This window comes from Aplysia californica, unplaced genomic scaffold (assembly GCF_000002075.1).
Source record: "Aplysia californica isolate F4 #8 unplaced genomic scaffold, AplCal3.0 scaffold00636, whole genome shotgun sequence".
NCBI classification, from domain to species: domain Eukaryota; kingdom Metazoa; phylum Mollusca; class Gastropoda; order Aplysiida; family Aplysiidae; genus Aplysia; species Aplysia californica.
Window position 1 is genome coordinate 416,678 of NW_004797906.1, and position 22,729 is coordinate 439,406.

A 22,729-nucleotide genomic window follows, 5' to 3' on the forward strand; every position below is an offset into this window, starting at 1 on the left:
GAGATCGAGAGAGAGAGAGAGAGAAAGAGAGAGAGAGAGAGAGAGAGAGAGAGAGAGAGAGAGAGAGAGATTTTATCACCGTAGGCACAAACTGAAATGATAATGCAGAAATACACAATCAGCATGCAAGGACCACACAGGCAGAACTAGTAGCCTACTAGATCTATGCAAGGGACTCAGGTGAATGATTGGAACTGGATTTGTTTGGCACCTGTCCAGCTACCCCTGCTGCTCTAACAGGCAGTCTTAAGCCAGGCTAGACAAACATTGCCTGCAAGGTCTGTGGTCTGTGCTGAGATTTGACCAGTCATGTTTGGGTTGCATATTTCTCAGCTGTGAAAATATTGATCAAAAGAAAGAAAAAAAAATGCTCAAGTCAGTGGGATGACTTATTAAACAGTGTTGCATTCCTGGAATTTCATAATTTATGGTTTCCTTGGCCTTGATCTTCTGTTATATTAATTACATTTTATGTAAATTTCATCTGTGCACAGCGTCTTTCAAATATATGACATTTGTATATGTGAGACGTGCTGACAAAATGGGTTACTTCTCACGATCCCAGAATGGAGATATCGGCTGAAAATCGACACTGGGGGTCAGATTTATAGATGTTCAATTAATGCCATTTGGTTCAAGTTTACTGTGTCTTTTACTATTCCATGCTCACAAATTGTACAAACTTCACCTATCAAATTGATGTATTAATTTCCATAAGGCTGGAATCCGAGAGTAACTCATTTTGTCAGCATACCTCACATATTTATCATTGCCTTTCTTACCCTGGGTCAGGGCATAAGCCACAGACAAATGCTTTTTTTTCTTCTGTTTCTTGGGACAGCTTCTTGACATTTTGCCATATCTTTCCACTTTTGTCCTTCATTTTCTGTGACTCTTCTCCAGGTTCCATATGTTGCCTTCCTCTTGATCTCTTACCCCGTGGATTCCAATCCATCACTTGGTACATTATTTTGATGTTGTAGGCCAACAGATTTTGGTGCAGAAGACGTTTCTTCAACAGTGATTAAGATGCCAATTACAGCAAGGGCCAAAACATCAGCATCGTGTGACTGCTAAAACTTTCAGGGGTTGAATAATGGTGTGGCAGATGGACAGATGAAGTGAAGAATTTAGGCCAAGACATTATAAATCGAAACTGAGAATTCAGATTGAACACAAGTTTGCCTATTTTGAAACTGCATGATTCCTTATTTGGAAAATAGCACCTAATAGTAATTTTTATCCCAACTCCCAGACCTTAAAAAATCTTATCAAGTTGTTTTGCCCCCTCCATACGGCTGGACTGACCCTGACGGATTTTTGTTATATTCATGGCGTTTAATTTAAATTCAAAATGAATGTAAAATATAGTTTTCTTTTATGCTTGTTGAAAAGCTGTTTCATTGGAGATGGATTTTGTATCCTGCTTGCAGGCTGGATGTACTTGTTTTTACTTATTGATTGTATTCATTTCTTGTTGCCAGGAGTCCCACAATGGATTGTAAAGAGGGGGATGGTCAGAGGGAGGGTCAAGCCATGGGCTCTTCCAGCCCCCGGTCGTGTGGAGTGACCACTGATGTGGATGGCATGCCAGCCACCGTCAACATTCTCAAGCCTCAGATTGACCTGATCTTCTCCGAGGTTCAGAAAAACCTGCCCACCATCGACTTTGACTCTTCAGATGTGCGTTGAAAGATTATGTGTTACTTTTCTTTCTTTGACTTTTGTTATAAAAATTGTGTTTAGTAACTTTTTTTCTGTAATCATGCACGTGAAGCTCCAGAAAATTAGTCATTTATGATTTTTTTACTGTTACTATTTTATAGTTTTACATGATGACATTTTTCTGTCAACTATTGTGTTTATTTATTTTGGTATTATGATCTTTTACATATCCTGGAGAAGTTTACAGTATAGATAGGTCTGCATCAAAAATGAGTTTATAAAGGTATCGAGCTATATTTTTTGAATGATCTGTTCAATGAACTATGTACTTGGAAGGAGTTCTAATTTCCTATTTTTTTCATTTGAATTCTTTTGTCAGAGTGCAAAAAAAACCCTTCCATAATCACAAACTTTTATCACTTGCCTGAACCAACTTCATGTACTTTGCTACTTTCTTCTTTTTGCCCTGCCAGATATCATCGGACAACGATGAACCAATTTTCTTCCACCAACAGCTGAAAATGGGTGAGCTGAGTGGTGCCTTTGACGACGACAAAGATTTAGACACCTCCCTCAGTGGTGGGGACTCTCCTCTGGTTGGCAGAACTGTCGAGGGGACAGTTTCCTCGTCCCGTGTCAACGGCATTAAAAATAACTCTGAAGATGAAAACGAACTCAAAGCAGATGATGAGGGAGATGATATGTATGATAATGACCTTGCTGCGTTTTTGGAAAAGTCTTCGTTTCCTTCGGATGATGAAATTGTCGAGTGGCGGAGGATGTCGGACAAAATGGAGGAGTATCAACGGGCGGAGGAGAGGCATGAGCTGGACGATCTTCGTCGCTCTCAGCTTCTCGGTCATCTGACCAATATCCGACAGTCTCTCACCGCAAGCTCTACAGGCACATCCACATCTACCGATGGCCACTTTGGTCAGCAAAACCGATCGACCGTTTCAACCTCCACCCAAGCATGTGAAGGTCCCGTCGATCCTACTCAAGTGACGATAGAAACAGATGAACAGGAAGTAGGTCAGCAAGATGACGCCCCTCCCACAGTCAAACTGTTCAACCAAAGGCTGCAAGACGATATGGCGAACGTTGACCCCAAAGAAAGGAGAAGGTTACTGGCACAACAGAACCGCAGTAAAGATTCTGAAATTGCTTCAAAGTTTGCGCCGAGAGAGCCCACCATGTTGTCCTTGAGATTTTTTGAAGAAGTCGACTTAGGTGAGTAAAGTATGGGTTAACACCCCTATCAACACTATTAGATTGTTTAAGAGGACCAGGCCAAATGGGTTTATAGCCTTGAAAACTCAAGTGTGTTTGGTATGCATGTGAATGCACATGTGTACGTGTAATGACAGTTATATGTGCATGAGTGAGTGTGTGTGTGTGTGTTTGTGTGTGTGTGTGTGTGTTTGTGTGCACGTGCTTGAATATTGTTCATACTTGCATTTATGTAAAGCTCCAAGAGCTATGTTTACACGGGAGTGTGCGCTATAGAAATGATCTTCATTATTATTATTATTATTATTTTTATTTTTATTATTATTATTATTATTATTATTATTATTATTATTATTATTATTATTATTATTATTATTATTATTATTAAATTCTTTCATTTGTAAATTCCAGGGAGCCTTTGATTATTTTTTTTTCGACTGAGTTGTTATCTGGCTCTTTTATTTCTTTCCTAGGGTCACCTATGTCCTTGTTCTGTGTCTAAGTTTCTCTGTCTATCTGGCATGAGCTCTGTAAATGTAAGCTGTTCTAGAACAACTGTCTCAGTTACACGCTCAATTGTGGGTGGTTGGCGGATGCCCTGGTGTGGTTTGCTCATTCTTTCCTATCAAACGTCCATCATTCGTTTCTCTCCTTTTTTTTTTCTTTGTAGATTATTTTCTAATACGGCCTCTAATCTGCGCATAATGACATATTTGTGTTGCAACTGCCGTAAAACTTTTACTACAACTAAAACAGCGTTTTTAACTGTGTCCATCTATTGCACATTTAGGCCTTCTGCCAAGCATTCCGTCTTTGTGTTCCCAGGCCATAATCTGCTGATCAGTCAACTAACTTCTTCCTATTTAGATAAAGCTAATCTTATTTATCTATGGTATTTGTACTATCTATCTGTCAGTTCGTTGGTGGTTGGCGGGTGCTCTGGTCTGGTGTGGTTTGCTTCTTCTTTCCTATCAAACATCTATCGTCCTTATCTCCCCTTCTTCTTTTTTATGTTTGTTATTCTCTTGTAACACCTCTAATCTTCTGGCGCTCATATGACCTTATGCAGTTGCGAGCACCATAAAACCTCTACTAAAACTACTAACTCTGTCAGTTACACTTCACATTTGCGGGTGGATGAAGGTTGCAGCTGGAAGGTTCAACTTCTTCTCTTTCCCTCCTTTATTTCAGTCTATCTCTCATTCTTTTTTCCTTTGCAGACATTGACCGTCATGTGTGCCCATGTGTTTTTTATTACTCTAATGAACAAATTTGTCCATCGCTGTCAAACGCAATGTAACTTGCGGATGGATGTAGCATGCCACTAGGATACGTCCAAGTTCTTTCCTTTTCTTCTTTTACATCAGTCTGTCTCTTTTGCTGTTTCCTTGCAGAAATTTACCAACATTATTATGTCAATGCTTTTGTTACTCAAACAAATTGTGATCGATTTCTGTTTGACAGCTTGGACTGGGAACATAAACACAACGAGATAAAGAAAAACTGAATCGATTAATGTAGAAAGCATGCGAAATTTCAACAGCTATATTCGATGAATTATACAGCTATATTCTGTTACTTTGATGAATTATACATTATCGCTTACACTAGAAAAATTAATTCTATGTTTTTGGACAATTGACATCCCTTGTTCTCTCAAATAAAAATATCAATCAGAAGTAAAAGACCTAGGCTTCTGATCTGCAACAAAAAAAGATATAGAAGGTTTTTCTTAACATCATCTGTTAAACTTCTACCATCTTAATTATCTTGTTATAAGAAATCCTATGACCTTTAAAGCATGCATCAGAATACCATTGAGTTACCATCAAAATACTGAGGACATATCTAGCTTAACACTATTAATCTTTATAATTACTGTTCATTTATATTACTATTATACATGTGACTGTGAGCCTGTTTGTGAGTGCATGCATACTGTTGTATTTTTATGGTTATGTGCACAGATGTGTGTGGAAGAGAGGGTGTGTGAGGGAAGAGAATGGATGTGTGCATGTACGTACGTATGCGTGTGTGAGCATGTTTGTGTGTGTGTGTGTGTGTGTGTGTGTGTGTGTGTGTGTGTGTGTGTGTGTGTGTGTGTGTGTGTGTGTGTGTGTGTGTGTGTGTATACGTTGTGAAACTCCAAACCTATGTGCCAGGGTCTGGACAATAAAGATGTATCTTATCTTAAACTTGTCTGTGGGTGGCTGGCAGGTGCTCTGGTGTGGTTTGCTTCTTCTTTCCTATCAAACATCTATCATCCTTATCTCCCCTTCTTCTTTTTTATGTTTGTTTCTCTCTTGTAACACCTCTAATCTCCAGGCGCTCATATGACCTTATGCAGTTGCCAGCGCTGTAAAACCTCTACTAACTACCACTACTACTAAACTTGTCTGTCAAAACGCTATGTGACTTTGTCCCCAGATTCCGTGCTGCATGCTGCCAGCGAGGAGAACATTCCCATCTCAAGCCTGAGGCTGGTTGGTCGGCCCACGGCCAATCAGATCCCACAGTCTCATAGTGGGGGTGGCGACACCAACGGGAAAGGTACGATAGACTTGTTGTGTGTTCAGCTGGAGGTTTTGAGTTCGGATATCGTATGTGTATCGATTTAAAGTAAAAGCAGCGAAATAGAACATATGAGCTCAAATAATTGTGCTTGTTGAGATAACTGGGTTTTTTTTCAAATTATGTGAGTTTGTAAGAAGTGTCTGCCGTTTGGTTGCTCTTAACGATCGGAATTGTGTCAATGGGAGCTTAAAAATGCTCCTACACTATAAAGATCGGAGTGCTTATTGGCCCACAGGGGCATATAAAATTTCCCCTGGAACATTTATTATTTGCCCACAAAATTGCGAGTTATCTCCCCTGTGTTTGGTCCCCCAAGTACCCCCCCCTACAAATCCCCAAATGATAAAAATGAAAATACTACAGCAAAATCCCAATTAAATATCAGAGAAATTATTTTACGGTCTTGTATTATAATTATATACTTCTCTAAGGCTTAAGTTAATATTATTTATTATTTTACACCAGTGACATGACATTTTAAGTTTTCAGTTAAAATGAAAGTAAGTCAATTTATACTATAATATTAAGGAAGTATAGAATGACTCTCAAACCAGCAAGATCCCAAAAGATAACAAAAACTCACTTGTGTTATTAAGGACACAGAATGCTAATAGTAATAGCCGTATTTATTATTTCTTATTTAATCTTAATAATCAAAAACTATTAAAGCTAGAGAAAGAACGGAAAGTCCTCTCATCTTCAAATTGGAATGCTTCAGGAAAACGTTAACAAGAAGGGATAAAGTGAGAAAAAAATAAAAGAGAACAAGTTGGGACAACACCACGTATGAAATACATTGAAAAACAACGCATTAAATGGCCAATGTGGGCCAATAAGCCACAGCTTATTTGCCCATGTGGGCCATTAAGAGCAGCCTATAAAGATAATCATTTAAAAGAATTGTTATCATAGCTGAAAAAGGAAGCGATCAAATTTTGTTGTTGTTTGGAATGAATATTGTCTCAAAAGAACAATTTTTGTTAAAGAGTTTAAAGAGTGATGGTAATATCTGCAAAATCCCACTGTGGTAGGTTTATAAACAGTTTTGTTTTGTCTTTTTGCTTTTTTTTTAGATTGCTTTTTGTTAATGTATGTTTAAAATGCAAGTTCTATTTTGTAAATTTAAAAAACAAAGGCTTGTAAGGCTTTACGATAGCCCTGACTGGCCGACCAGTTTATTCCAGTTTACCTTCTGTGTTCCTGTCTGGACAAACTATGTGGTAGGCTATTAGGCACACAAACACTATTATTCAGACTAGTATAATACCTCTTCTGTAATGGTATAATAACATTGAAATAGAATTGAAGAGATTGCAGGGTGTATAGAAGTATTTTCGTCTTTTATTAAATTTATTAAATGAGTTCCCTTTCTCTGTGTCAGTCTACGAAATTTGGATTGAGCTCCTTTAGTATATGATGATGATGATGATGATGATGATGATGATGATGATGATGTTGGTGATGGTGATGATGATGATAATGACGATGATGATGGTGATTATTATTATTATTATTATTATTATTATTTTTGTTAAAGTAGTCACATTATAGATCTATGGCTATGGCACAATCAGATTTTGTACATGGATGGTTGGCGGGTGCTCTGGTGTGGTTTGCTCCTTCTTTCCAATCAAATGTCTATCATCCTTATCTCCCCTTCTTCTTTTCTATGTTTGTTACTCTCTTGTAACACCTCTAATCTTCTGGCGCTCATATGACCTTATGCTGTTGTGAGCGCCGTAAAACCTCTACTAAAACTAAACTAAAAGATTTTGTACACTCCTTTGTCCTGCTTCTGGGGTGTGGAGTTTTTTAGCGTGTGTCCTGGGCTTGTTGAAATTGGACCCGAGCTCTACGCTCTATTTGAGTGCTGAAAAAAAGCACAAATAATGACAAAATAAATGATCATTGCTGTAAGCTATGAAACCACTGCTGGTGTGTATTGCACTTTGTCTTTTTTTTATGTTATCAGAATTTAGAAATGTCGTTCAGTTTTCGAGCCCAAAAATTGGAGTTAGCTTTATTAGTATATTGAGTGTTCAGTGTTAGATTCTGTTTGTTTTTGTTTTTGTAAAATGTTTTACGGCGCTCGCAACTGCATACGGTCATATGAGCGCGCGGGACACACCTAATATTTTCAGTTGGTAGGAAATTTTGAATTTTGCCCGTGTGGCGGCCGAATCCTATTCTTATCGATTTTAGACCACCAAGGGATCTTTAACGTGCGCAACTTGCACATGGGCCCTCTGAGATTTTTCGCCCTTGTCCGAGAAGGCTAGGTGTAGATCTTTCCTACCAGAAGATCAGGGGTGTGGTAGAAAGACAGCAGTAAGGAGGAGCGAAGGAGTAGCAGTAGAAAGGCTGCAGAAAGAGTCAGGAGCCCAGAGGAGGGGGCAAAGGAGGTGAGGGGGTGGGGGCAGAAAGTGGAAATGAAAGCAGACAACAGAACATTGCTAGAGAACAGGAAAGGAGGTGAAAGGAGACAATTTTAGAGAAGAACATATTTCGGTCGCTACCCGGATTCGAACCCGGGACCTATTGAATGAGAGGCCAACACCTTAACCTCTAGGCCACGAGAGCCCCCGTTTTAGATTCTGTCATACGTCTCTTTTCAAAATGATGAATGGTGGAGTCTTACACAAAACAGTCAATGTGATATTGTTGCGTTCTGCTTTCCAACACTGGCGTGACTGTATTGATTTGATCGTAAGATAAGTGGCGTCGGTGGCCTAGTGGTTAGGCTTTCGGACTCGCAACCATAAGGTCGTGGGTTCGAATCCCGTCAGGGGCCTGACGTTGTGTCCTTGGGAAAGGCTCTTTACACGAATTTTCCTCTCTTTACCCAGGTGGGAATGGGTACCTGGCTATAGACAGCGAGCGAAAGATCTTGTCAGTTTGTTAGTGTTTGAGTGCTTAATCAGCTGCTTGCACTGTATGCTTCCCTGGAAGTTGAGAATGTTTCGGAGTGTTCTATGATCTGCTGGGGTAATAATATTGTGTAAAGCGCATAGAGCTTGCTGTTGAGTGGGGGGTATGCGCTATACAAATGCTATTTGTTGTTATTATTATTATTATCATTATTATTATCATAAGACTCTGACTCTGAATCTCCATCCTCCACACAGACGCAGCGGAGGAACTGACACTCATCCAAAAGCTCGCCCATCTGTCCATGACCCACAGCGGGACTGACCTCAACAAGGTCAAGGCCGTTGACCCTCGCACAGGTGCCGTCATCGAACAAACGGACCCTCGGCTCATCAGTAACCAGTCGCAGGACGACGCAGCTCCAAGACAGCCACAGAACACAGAGGGGCCGGAGCCCGGGGATTTTTCCACACAGACTCCAGGTAAGGAAAACGTGGACGTGTCAAATAATATTTACAATGACAATGACAATTTTTATTCATCTCGCAGGGAGAAATTTATGCCTGCGCGAAAGTAATCTGTTCAGTAATCTGTTCAGTTTTCTATTCAGTTATCTATTCAGTAATCTGTTCAGTAATCTGTTCGGTAATCTGTTCGGTAGTCTGTTCAGTTATCTTATGAATGTTGAGTGGGGTACTCGTTTGACTTGCCATGATGAGGGTACGAAACAAAAACAGGCTCTTTGATTGTATACTGTACTGATAAATTAGCAGACAATGACCATGCTGTGCATGTGGAAGGAGGGAGCGAGTGAGAGTAATCTCTCCTACTTTATTGGAATGACAAAAATGAAGAATCCACGACTAATTACCGAAACATAACACGAATGATCGTAAGATCACACTTTCAACAATTAGTTTTATACTTTAGTTTTAGTAAGAGTTTTATGGCATTTGCAACACAGTAAGGTCATATAAGTGCCGAAGATTAGAGGTGTTACAAGATAGTAACAAACACGAAAAAGAAGGAGGGGAGATAAGGATGATAGATGTTTGACAGGAAAGAAGGAGCAAACCACACCAGAGCACCCGCCAACAGAGATCTTATTAACACACACTGTGAAACTACTGGTATTGACGAAAAGGTGTATTCAAAACCTGTTCTTATTAGGCCTTTCTGAAAAATCATTTTTTAAGGATGTCTTTTTTTGACTGGGCATTAAGGAAATTTAAATGAAATAGATTGTACAGAAACATTGCATGTAAACCACAAAATGCTCATGTATCAGGCACTTATGTTTTATTGCCCTGATATGATTCAACACACTGCAGAATACGTATAATTCAGGCTGTCTGAAGATTATGAATATTTCCAGTGACATGGATGATCACCCGATGTCATGGTTTCGACTACTGCATGATGGGATCATTTTCTTGCACTGTGTTATGTGTTAAGCATCATGGTGAAATCAAGCGCTCGTCAAAATAATAAAATGGAAGCAACCAGCGTTTCCCTGCTGAAATGGCAATTTAATTTTTATCCTTAAAAAAATTTTGATTCGGCACTTTTTACATCCGTTTCAAAACACATTTCTGTGTGGATTTTTACTGAAAAACATTGATTAAAAGCACGAAAAATGTACTTTTTCATTTTCTAAAGGCTCTTAAGCTTTGGAAGTCACCAAACTTTGGTGGCCATTTTACCTCTCAAACAGGCGACTCCTTGTTCCTTCAGGTATAACTGTCTTGACTTCTGCTCCTGATAGATGGGTATTTTGTCATTGAAAGCAAGACAAATGAACCAGCTGTAAGATTTGACCAGCACCTGATTCCACGGCAATGCGACACATTTATAACTGGCGTCACAATCAGTCTGATTAAAAGCAGAATTACAGTTTTCCGAAAAAGATAAAAACATAACGTTAAGAGAAGATATGATAAGAGAAGATAAGATAACACTTTATTGTCTAAGAGGGAAATTTTTCTCGGCTGTATAGGACCGTAAAAAAACACGCAGGTGTACGTAGAAATTAAATTGTATATTACTTTCACTAAAATTCATTATGAAAAGAAAAGTAAAGCTGACAATAATGTATAGATCACATCAGATGCCTCATGCAACCACATGCAGGAATTTATCTCAAGACCTTTAGAGTTATATATAGATACATGTGTATATTCAATTCGAAACAGCAATACACATTGATGTTTAATCTGAGAGTAGCCTTATACTAGATGGTAAAAATTAAAAAAACCCTTTCTTTTGTATCTTCATTTCTTTGTTTTTAGTGGTATGTATCATAATGGTATTTCTGTGCATTATTAAAATTACTACTGGCATTTTGATAACAGTGCTCACATCTTTTTAGCAATTTTACTTGAATACCCTTTGTGTTTTTAATTACTTTCTTATTGAAGACGGTGACTTGTAGTAAAATACACCCACTTTAAGATGCAACAAAAATAATCACAATGACCTGACCACAATACTTTTCCTCATCATTTTTATTGATTGTATCAGGCTGATTGCCAAACTAATAGCATCAATCTATTCAGTTCTCTGTTCAGTTATCTGTTCGGATATCTGTTCAGTTCAATAACTCTTTATTGGAATAGCCAAATTTTGCACAAATTCTCCTTTTTTTCCTGGTTATTTGTGATTAATGGAGGAAAAAGTCACATTAGCGGTGCCTGGCTTCTGAGAATGTTTGAGATGTTCAGATGTACACAGCTCTGTAACGTTGTTGTGTTCTCCTTTACTATCCTATAGGAACGAGCATTTCCAGCGCGGGCACCAATACGGCCACCGCCGGGGGTCCCAGCAAGATTCTCTTTGGCAGACTGAAACATGGTAAGCCTGCTGATATTCTATTATCTATTTGTGGTGGCCTAATTTTGCTATTCAAAAGGCTTTTTAATGGCTGCATCGATCGACATGCGGTTTTCGCCAAAAAATTCTTTAAAATATTCTCCAGATCATGGTGCCCTTGGTTTTTTCAGTTTTGAGACAGTTTTGCTGCAAAAAGCTAAATTTCTTTATTTCGCCAATCATTTTTGAAGGCCGACGCTTCTGTCTCTGTAATTTTAGAAAATCCGGAAGTGATATTTCGCGAGGCACGTTTTGTTTTGAAAGTATAGATCTAGACCTAATTTTTTGCATCTCTCAATATTTATTTTCACATTCCAGTAGAGTGTAAATATAGTAGGCCAATGACTTTTAGCTTATATTAAAGCACCGATCATCCCTTTCATCGAAAGGGGGCCCAGCTAGTAGCATATATGTACACACATCGTTAATCTTGTCTTGTAGTAAGACTAGTTAACCCATAAAATATCAACAATTTTTCTAATTTGACGAATCAATAATATATGCATATGCTCAGTCAAAGACAGGTCTGAATTTTCACTAGAAATGCTCCCACAATTTTAGAATATATATACACACATCGTAAATCTTGTCTTGTGGTAAGACTGGCTTACCCCATAAAATATCAGCAATTTCTCTAATTTGAAGAATCAGTAATAAATGCATATGCTCAGTCAAAGACAGGTCTGAATTTTGACTAGAAATGCTCCCACAATTTTAGAATATATATACACACATCGTAAATCTTGTCTTGTGGTAAGACTGGTTTACCCATAAAATATCAACAATTTTTCTAATTTGAAGAATCAGTAATAAATGCATATGCTCAGTCACAGACAGGTCTGAATTTTCACTAGAAATGCTCCCACAATTTTAGAAATGAAGTCGAACAACCCATGGGCTACCAGGCTGCTTGTTATGAAATAAAATAAGTTTGTTTTAATTCTCCTGTAAAATTAACTTCGCTGTTTAATTTTATAACCTTTTGTGTGTTCTTGGTAAATTGAAGTCTATAGTTATATAAAAAAAACTTTCGTGAGAATACTTTTTTTTGCGGTGTTGAAAAGAATAAGTACTCTGTTTCACCCTTCTCTTTTGAGGGTAAATAACAGAATTTGGAGGTACTTATTGTTCTGGTGATAACCGTGGTTTACACTTCATTTTCCTTTTTTTCCCTCTGTTATTTCTGTCTTTCCATCTGACTTTTATCCATTATTGTGTTGCTTTGCTTTTTTTTTTGGTGGCGGTTGGCGGGTACGGCACTCTGGTGTGTTTTATTCCTTCTTTACTGTCAAAATTCTTTTTATCCTTATCTCTCCTACTTATTTTCGTTGTAAGTTCCTCTCTAATTTTCGACTGTCTCTCTAATGTTCGACACTTTTATTACCTACTGGTGTTGTAAGTGGCATAAAATCGCTACTTAATCTAAAGCTTCTTCTTATTCAAACAAAATGGCTTCCACTTCCTCCATTTGAATCCAATGGTTGTGGTTGCAGAGAAGCGAGACAAGGAGCCACCGACCGTGTTCATTGACCTGCGAGGGTTTGAGAAACAGAAACAAGAGGAGCACCAAGGGCTGGAGAGTGTGCAACGCGTGTTGGGAATTCAACCTGGACAGCAAGGGTGTGTAGTGTGTTGTTATGTGTTGTTATGTGTTAGAGTGTGCTGGGAATTCAGCCAGGACAGCATGTAGTGTGTTGTTATGTGCAACGCGTGCTGGGAATTCAGCCTGGACTGCAAGGGTGTGTAGTGTGTTGCTGTGTTGCTGTGTGTTGTTATGTGTTAACGTGTGCTGGGAAGTCAACCACGACAGCAAGGATGTGTAGTGTGTTGTTATGTGTTAGCGTGTGCTGGGAAGTCAGCCAGGACAGCAAGGGTGTGTAGCGTGTTGCTGTGTGTTGTTATGTACTAGCATGTGCTGGGAAGTCAGCCGAGATGACAGGGGTGTGTAGCATATTGAAGCGTGTTTGTAGTGTGTTGTTGTGTGTTGTGCTATGTTGTCTGCTGTTGCGTGTAAGGTGTTGTTTGTTGTGTGTTGTTGTACTGTGTTGTGTGCTGTTGCGTGCAAGGTGTTGTTTGTTGTGTGTTGTGCTATGTTGTCTGCTGTTGCGTGTAAGGTGTTGTTTGTTGTGTGTTGTTGTACTATGTTGTCTGCTGTTGCGTGTAAGGTGTTGTTTGTTGTGTGTTGTTGTACTGTGTTGTCTGCTGTTACGTGCAAGGTGTTGTTTGTTGTGTGTTGTTGTACTGTGTTGTCTGCTGTTGCGTGTAAAGTGTTGTTTGTTGTGTGTTGTTGTAATGTGCTGTGTGTCTTGGAAATTCAACCAGGACAACGTAGGTGTGTAGTGTGTTGTTGTTGATCGTTAACGTGTCAGTGTGGGTTGGGAATGTAGCCCAGACAACAGAGGTGTATATGTGTAGTGTGTTGCTGTTGGTTGTAGGGTGTTGTGCTGTATGGTGTCACTGTGTGCTAAGAACTCAGCGTGTATAGCACAGATGAGTAGTGTGTTGTTGTTGGTTGCAGCGTGTCAGTTTGTGCTGGGAATTCTGTCATGGCAAGACAGATGTGTTGTGTGTTGTGTGTTATGTGTTGATGTGCATCAGTGTGTGTTGGATATTTAGCCGAGACAGCAATATTGTGTAATGTGTAGTGTTTTGTTTGTTGGTGTGTGATGAATATTTTGGCTTTGAGATGGATATGCATAGTGTGTGATATGTACTGTGTATTCAGTGAGACGACACAGGCGTGTAGTGATTAACTCTTGGGAGATGCGTGCTCCGGCCTTTCAGCAACACTTGAAGTTTGCGTTATTTTGGGACACTTAAAAAAAAGTATTAGGCCCCACTTTGTTATCCATATATGTGTCACGGCGTAGTGGAATCAGGCTCTCGTCAATTTTTTTGCATGTGGCGTTGTTCGTGTCATTTTAAGACTTGTTTAGTTGTCTTGCTATCGGTGAAAAAAAAAATGCCCATTTATCTTGAAAAGAAATTAAGATATTTGAGATTGAAGAAGGTGAGGTTGCCTGGTTTTAAAGGTAGAATTAGCGAGAAAATGACTACCAAAGTTTGGTTATTTTCCATAGCTTGAACGGTCCGTGGAAACTGAAAACTTACTATTTAGTGCTTTTAATCAACCTCTGTCGGTAAAATCTGCCAGAAATGTGTTCTTAATTGGACAACAGTGGTGTTAAGACAAAAAAAAAAAATTAGATAAATATTACCAAACAGGCAGAAAATTGCCAGTTTCTACAATTTCATAATTTTGACGAGCGCCTGATTTCACCACGATACCTCACATATGTTTTTCAATTACATGTTATCTGAAACTTAAAAAGGAAATCTGCAACATGCATACTATGGGATATACACATTCGTGTATCTTTTATTTGTGTATGATGGTTCAAAATGTGCCGTAACAATGCATTTGATCTGTTGGCGGACACATGTGTCTGTTGCGTCGTTAACCGCTTTACTGCTGCTCGGCGTGCAGTGTACGTCCATAAATTGAGCCCTCCTATATGCTGTAGACGCACAGTGTATGCTTGGCAATATCGCTATCTTGTTTCGTTTTTTTACTCAGCCGGTAATTGCAATTTAATATCGAGAGTGGGCTCCCCTGAAAGCCGTTTTCTTCCTGAGTTAGTAGAGAAGCTTTAGTTTGTCCTAGTTAGACCAACAATAACCGAAATAGCGTGAATTTTAGCGTCACTGAACAGTCACTCTCTCTTCACAGGTCTAGCGTTTCACTCTAGCTCCGAGCTATGGCTGATCACTCACGATGTATGCTCTCGACGTATCAAGCAATCGAAGAAGTTTTTGCTGATGATGATTGCGGTTCATTCATTTCCCTTTAAAATGATATAGACATTGTTATGTTTTTGATGTATTACCGCAAAGTAAAAAGCACTTTAAAAGGATCACCCGTTTAAGTGCTATTCCTGGAAACAAGGTCAGCATAGGGCGAGGAATATAGGTCATAGGTCATCAGTGAAGGGGTTAAAGAGTGGACATGTAATGTGTATTTTGTCTTTGTTTATTAGTGTGTGGTGGTCGTTCATCCTTTGCTGAGTGAGTAGGTTTTGAGTCATGCTGTGTAATGTGATGATGTGCAGTCGTAAAAAAACACAAAATGGATCCCACTTTTTCCCGTTTTATTTTCGACCCAAACTTACTTTCACAAACCCAGACACAGGGCTTTATGAAGCTCTTGTTTGTTGGCATATCAGCATAGCCTGCTGGAGGAAAAGAATGAAGGAGGAGGAGAAAAAGAAGAAGAAGAAGAAAAAGAAGAAGAAGAAGAAGAAGAAGAAGAAGAAGAAGAAGAAGAAGAAGAAGAAGAAGAAGAAGAAGAACGAAAATAAGAAGAAGAAAAGAAAATGAAGCAGAAGAAAAGAAAATGAAGCAGAAGAAGCAGAAAAAAAGGAAGAAAATGACGAAGATGAAACAGCAACAACGATCACAACAATCACAACAATCACAACAATCACAACAATCACAACAATAATATCCCCACAAGAGCTGAAACAATAGTACGGGGAACAAATTGTCACATCCTAGCGAACTTTGTCTCCATCTCTTTTTTCCTCAGCGAGGAGGAGAGCTCAAGTGACGAGGAGGAAGAGATGGTGGAGCGCTGCGACTGGCGCCTCACCCGGCAGAAGATCAAGCAGGACCTCACCACGCAGGGGGCGGCCGCCACTCTCAGACCGTCGTCCAGAACCGTGGGAGGCGGAGACGGTCGGCAGGAGTACAAGAAACCCCCGAGAGTCATCAACCTCCAGGTTGGAGATTTTCATTGTTTAAAATTACAGTCTAGCATCTTACTCATTTTCCTCTTCTTAACTTTCCGAATACTTCTTCATTATTATTCCATTCGTAGAACGGGTACTTTTGCTAGTGTACATAATTAAAATGGCGGGACATTGAAATCTTTTCGTTATGTTTGAATCTCGCTGAGCATATGTTTTAAATACGAAAATCTATTATCTATTTGTGGTGGCCGCATTTTGCTATTCAAAAGGCTTTTAAATGGCTACATCGATCGACATGCGGTTTTCGCCAAAATATTCTTTAAAATATCTTCCTGATCATGACGCCCTTTTTTTTTTTTTCAGTTTTGAGACAGTTTTGCTGCAAAAAGCTAAATTTTAAAAATTCACCGATCGCTTTTGTAGGCCGACGCTTATGTCTCTGTAATTTGAGAAAATCCGCCAGGTTTGTTTATTTCAAGTCTTACTTCCATTCGATACTATCGCGCATTGTCGTGCAATACTGAGCACTATTTTAAGTGAGCGACCCGTATAGATCTAGCCTCATGTTTTCTTTGTTTTACTTGGTGCTAAATTCGACTGTGATCATTTCGTTCGATGCCCATCATCGCCTTTTCTGGACTCCTTTGTCAAATTCTTTTTCTTGCTACTGGGAACAATCAACACGCTTCTGTACAACCACAAAAGCAGAATACAGAATCAATCTAAGCTTCTATTATATATTTGGCAACTAGGAAACGCATGTGTCACTTTTCTCTCAAGAATTATTGCTCTATTCCAGTAGAATGTAAATATAGTAGACCAATAATATGCAGTTGATGTTAATGCACCGATCATAACTTTCATCGAAAGGGGATACCCACGTACACACATATCCACGCACACACGTACACACATACACACGTACACACATACACACATACAAACAGACCAAGAGGCACGCACCTGAATCGACACAATTGAGATCATTTAGGAGATGGGCTGCTTTGACCTCGTCTGTCGCGACCAGCCTGGGTATCATCATCACTCGTCTCTGTCACCCTCATACTGGGTACACACCACCAAGAAGAGCTCCCCACCCCCTGACCTAGAATGACAAAGTTCTATCAGCTCTTATCCTATCTAGAGAAGACTATTGTAACTCACTCCTAGCAGGTCTGAACAACAAATATTTGAATCGTTTACAAGTAATTCAAAACAATGCCGCTAGACTGATAACAAGATCTAAAAAACGAGACCATGTCACTCCATTATTAAAAGAACTGCATTGGCTCCCTGTAAAAGAAAGAATAATATTTAAAATCTGCGTCATGTGTTTCAAATGTGTAAATAAAACTGCTCCTTTTTATCTACAAGAACTTATCAGTATATATATAAACCAGGGAGAAATCTGAGATCATCAAACGATAACACCCTACTTGTGACACCTGTAAAATCATACAAATCATATGGAGAGAGATCTTTCTCATATCTTGGTCCATTTATGTGGAACAGATTACCCAGGAAATTAAGACAAATAAAAACGCTTGATAGCTTCAGAAGACATCTTAAACATTTTCCGTTCATACAAGCCTATCCTTCATAAGCTTTTAACGTTATATTTAATTATAGTTGTTCTATTCCTATGTCTGGATGAAAATTGTGTGTGTGTGTGTGAGTGTGTGTGTGTGTGTGTGTGTGTATGTGTGTGTGTGTGCATGAATATATATAGCATGAGAAGAAAGGAAGTAGTAAGAAAGGTTTTGAAAAATGGGTATTCCAATGTAAAGCGCATTGAGCCACTTTTTTGGAAATGCGCTATATAAATGTTATATATGTGGCACGGCGCAGTGGAATCAGGCTCTCGTCAAAATTTGGGCATGTAGAGTTATTGTATCATCTTAATGCTTCTTTACTTCTCTTTATTTGGAAGAAAAAAATATCCGTTTATCTTGAATACAAGTCAAGATATTTGCAAATGAAGGAAGTGGGGGTCACCTTGTTTCAGAGTTAAAATTAGTGAGAAATTAGCCCCCAAAGGTTAGTTATTTCCTTAGATTAAGAGTCCGTGGTAACTGAAAATTTACATTTTTTTGTGCCTTAATTAACGCTTTTCAGTCCAACCCTCGCAGAAATGAGTTCTTTAATGAGCATGAAAGGTGTTGACCCAAAAACCAAAAATTTGATAAAAATTCACAAACCTGTGAAAAAATGCAAGTTTCTTCACTTTGATTATTTTGACGAGAGCCTGCTTCCACCACGCTGCCTCACATATTAGTATAGTATCTGCTCAGTACCTAGTTTGGTGAAATTTGACATGAAAAAATTTTAGTTTCACATGTCAAGCTTTTTCTAATGCAATTTTTTCAATATTTTGATAATGATATCCGCAAAACCGTACAATTTTGATAGACCAGATAGAACATTTAGTTTGTGATCTCATGGTCTCAGTAACTAAAAAAACAGGCCAAAATATCACATAGAACTTTGTCAATTCTAAGATAGTGACCTGTCTCTGTTCTGGGTGATCTTTTCCACCTCTAGAACTTGTTTAAATGGGATACAATGTTCTGGAAGTGCTTCCCCCCCCAAAAAAAAGCCAAAAAAAAAAAACCCAAACAAAATTCCCCTTGTTTTTTCCTCCCAGGAGCATTCAGTCAGCAAAAAGTGGGCGAGGAGACCCGAGTCGTCTTCGGCCGATCCTGGAGAGGAAGGGGAGGAGTCAGAGGAGAGGAGGATGAGGGAGGAGGAAGACAACAAGGCTCGCATGGAGAAGCTGGAGGCGGAGAGAGAAAAGGAAAGACAGAGGGAGGAAGCCAGGTGAAGAGGAACATTTTTTAAATACAATGTTTGAATTGGAAATGTCCTGTTTGGTTTTAAGGAAGTCGGCCTTCTTTTTAGTTTTGTTTTTAATGATAATGTTAAAAATAACTTCGACGTATATTCATATTTTGCAGCATTCTCTATGTGCTTTACAACCCTTTATATTGCTTTTGGTTGGCTATGCTGACCCTGCTGATGCTATGAGTGTGGTTTATGTAGACAGGATTTCTGACCAAAAAATCGCTAAGGAGGTCTGTCTTTATAGGCCTTTCATTGGAGAGGATGCACATTGTTGATTGGTCGATTTATGTTTTCAACCTTATCCCGAGACGCTGAAAATTTTGGAATTTTACTGATGTATATTTCTATAAACTTTGTCAAACTTGCTGTTGTTGTGTCTTAAAAAAGAAATAAATGTAATGGAAATCTCAGTTTCCGTATCCTCCAAAATAAGATAATATATGTGAGGCAGCGTGGTGGAATCAGGCTCTCGTCAAAATAATCAAAGTGACGATACTTGCATTTTTCCGTAGGTTTATGAATTTTTATCACATTTTTGTTTTTTGCCCGAACACCTTTCATGCCCATGAAAGAACTCATTTCTATGTGGATTTTTCTGAAAAACGTTGAATAAAGGCACAAAAAATCATGCTCTATGTGTTTTACAATTTTAATATCTTCTCAATGTTAATGTCATTCAACAGAGTTGAATCGTTTTGCTCTTTACCCTTGCTTAGTGATTAGTTCCTATCGTTCTGCAGTCAGTTTTGTGGTCAAGATGCTGCTCCTCTGACCTGACCGTGCCTGACAATTTTGTTCCCAGCAGGGTCTGTTTGCTGGAAGCATTGATGGCAAATAACGTAGCGACATATTTGTCAGTACTAAATATATTTGTGGGCATGCTGACAAATTTAGTCACTTCTTGGAATTTATGAGTGTAGATATCGGCCGCAATTCGACATATGGATCAAATGTGTAGACATATCGGCCGCAAATCAACGTGTGGATCAAATGTGTAGATTTTCAGCTGATGCCATTTTCTTCAATTTTAACATGTTTTTAATTATTTCCTACTAGATCTAGTAAGCTGTAAAAAATCCATTTGATAATTTTGATGAATCTGTATCCTTTGTGCTAGACTCAAAGAAGTAACTCAATTTGTCAGCATGCCCCTCATTTGATAATTGTGGAACTTAGAGAAAGGAAGATGACAAAAACTGGATTCCAGTCTGATTTTTTTTTTTAACCTTAAAATTTTTTGGTTGTTGATCTTAGTCTGTAACATCTAGTCTCTAACAGACTGAGCTGAAACTTCTGGCTTACGTTTTAAAAAATTCAAATTTTTTAATTTGCTTATTTTCTAGGAAGCAAAGAGAGAAGCGAGAGAAAGAGCGAGAGAGGCGAGTGAGGATGAGTCAGCAGGTGGAGGCCGCGCGCTCGCAGGCGTCCACTCAAGGGAGGCAAGCAGCAGGGGAGAACACTCAGGCCGTGTTTGACCTGGTCAGTTGTTTCAGCTTGTTTGAACCATACGGGAGAAATGTCTCTAGTGCAATAGTCATGATGATAACTAATAATTTTTAACAAATAATTTTTAACAAATAATTTTTAACAGATAATTTTTTGTTGTTGTTTTGTTTGAAAAAAATGGTTAGTGTTTTGCGGCGCTTGTGACTGCATAAGGTCATAGGAGCGAGCGGGACACATTAAACATCAGTTGGTAGGAAATTTTGAATTTTACCCTGGTGGAGGCCAAAGCTTACGCTTATCGATTTTAGACCACCAAGGGATTTTTAACGTGCGCAACTTGCACACGGGACCTCTGAGATTTTTCGCCCTCGTCCGAGAAGGCTAGGTGTAGATCTTTCCTATCAGAAGATCAGGGGTGTGGCAGAAAGACAGCAGTAAGGAGGAGCCAAGGAGAAGCAGTAGAAAGGCTGCAGAAAGAGTCAGGAGCCCAGAGGAGGGGGCAAAGGAGGCAATACAAAATATTTGTATTGTAAGTGCCACAAAACTCTTACGAAAAATAAAACTAAAAGTTAGATTATCTAAAAGATTAGTGAGTAGTGTGGCCCAACCCCCCCCCCCCCCTCTATCCCTCATGGCCCCCCCCCCCTCTCCGTCCCCTCACCCTGTCCCTCACTGGCACACCATTCCCCCCCCCCCCCCCCGTCTCTCACTGGCACACCGTCCATCCCTCCCCAGGAGTCGTCGTATGAGCCGGCACCCACCACCCTGCCCACCACACTCCCGCCACAGAGAGAGACACTGCTTCTGTCCGTCCACCTGTCCAGCAACGGGGAGATCGTCCAGCACCGCAACCGCTCCAACCGCAGTGTGGACACTGGTGGGTTTTGTTTGTTTGTGGTTTTAAAAGAAATTTCCACATCTCTGCGCAAGAATCCATCATAAACATCGCTTTTCAAAATGGGGTATGGAAGAATCTTAACGTTATGATAAGCGATTGGTTTTTGCTTCGTTTGTAAGTTTTTCATGAGCTGCTGTTTTGCTTTCATAATCATAATGGAACCATTTCTGTTTAGTCTCGGGTTAAAGTTGAACCAAACTAACTAATCACTGTATTCTTCATATTTACTGTTTCTGCTTTCTTTGGTGTGATGGTAAAGCTCTCTATTGTGTTTCATGTTATGTTTTTGTCTGTTTTGTTTTTTCATTTCTTGTGTTGAAAAGGTGGTTACTTCTGATGATCTATTTTCTTCCCTAGTAAGTTCTGTACAAAATGAGTGGGTGGTTGGAGGGCGCCACTGGTAGGTTCTACTTCTTTACTTTCTCTTCTCTGTATCTGTTCGTCCATCTTACTTTTTCCAGCAATAAATGACTATTATTGAGTGGACTTGCTTCTCTTTACTCAAACTGACAAATAAACAATCTTTTAGCGATTAAACTCATTAGTCGTATAACTGCATAGAAACAGACAGACAAGTGCATGTACATCATTTGCAAATCATGAATCATGATCGTTGTCATCATCAGTGTTGCATAGTAGAAAAGTAAAGTTGTTCCCACATCCGATCCGGACATTGGGGACTGCCTTGTTAGTGAGACAACTTCCTGGGCCTTCGGCATATTGTGGTAGGGTGGGCAGTTCCTTTCCAGTTGCAGAGTATGAAGTGAAAAACAAAAAGGAGGGCCTTTATGGTATACATGTAATACAAGTTCGGGGAAGGTTATTTTTTTCTTCCCCGGACTGACCAACGATTTTTCCCCCATAATTATTTTTTTTACTTCAAAGATTTCCAATCACGTTTTTGAGTAAAGCCAAAGAAACATACTCGTAGTCATAATTCTCTTCCAAGAAGATGGAGAGAGTGAGAGTGGGACTCAGGTGACAGCAGCCTCAGAACGGCCAACTTTTAGCTCGTCAATTGCAAATTTTCTTCAGCCCCCGGATCCCCAACAGATCCCCAACCAGATCCCCAACCAGATCCCCAACCAGATCCCCAACCAGATCCCCAACCAGGGCAACTGGACTCGGACCCCCCGCAAATTTTTCTTCCATTCTGGGATTTTGCTGTTAGAAGCACTGGTGTATTTTAAAAAAAGGGAGACTTTTGGAAATTTTATGGTTTTGTAAAAAAAAAAACCTCGTTAAGTTTCGGCGTGTTCGGGCTTTATTAGGAACATATTTTAGAAAGAACCACCCCCCCCTAAAAAAAACAAAAAAACAAACAACAACAAACGAACAACAAAACAACAAGAGCACTGTAGTAACAAAAGCATTAATTTCCTACATGATGGACAATGATGTAATTGATAAAAATATACTGTGTAGATGATTATCATCGTTATCATCATCATCGCCATCGCCATCGCCATCATCGCCATCATCATCGCCATCATCATCGCCATCATCATCATCATCATCATCATCATCATCATCATCATCATCATCATCATCATCATCATCATCATCATCATCATCATCATCATCATCATCA

The 22,729-nt window shown here is 39.2% G+C and overlaps 2 protein-coding genes across 2 annotated transcripts in view; both read left to right on the forward strand.

The window, feature by feature from the left end:
• LOC101857516 overlaps positions 1 to 19,260 on the forward strand; it is a 20,609-nt gene extending 1,349 nt beyond the window's left edge. The window contains exons 2-9 of the mRNA XM_035972273.1: positions 1,485 to 1,683; positions 2,139 to 2,895; positions 5,323 to 5,445; positions 8,595 to 8,819; positions 11,107 to 11,187; positions 12,699 to 12,825; positions 15,791 to 15,983; positions 18,598 to 19,260. Coding sequence (XP_035828166.1) covers positions 1,495 to 1,683; positions 2,139 to 2,895; positions 5,323 to 5,445; positions 8,595 to 8,819; positions 11,107 to 11,187; positions 12,699 to 12,825; positions 15,791 to 15,983; positions 18,598 to 18,774 — 1,872 coding nt within the window. The 5' untranslated portion in view covers positions 1,485 to 1,494 and the 3' untranslated portion in view covers positions 18,775 to 19,260. The remainder of the gene's footprint in view (positions 1 to 1,484; positions 1,684 to 2,138; positions 2,896 to 5,322; positions 5,446 to 8,594; positions 8,820 to 11,106; positions 11,188 to 12,698; positions 12,826 to 15,790; positions 15,984 to 18,597) is intronic.
• Positions 19,261 to 20,142: 882 nt separating this feature from the next.
• LOC118477194 overlaps positions 20,143 to 22,729 on the forward strand; it is a gene marked incomplete at its 3' end in the record, with an annotated part of 6,767 nt that continues 4,180 nt past the window's right edge. Inside the window, 2 exon segments of the mRNA XM_035972274.1 lie at positions 20,143 to 20,273; positions 20,976 to 21,117. Coding sequence (XP_035828167.1) covers positions 20,184 to 20,273; positions 20,976 to 21,117 — 232 coding nt within the window.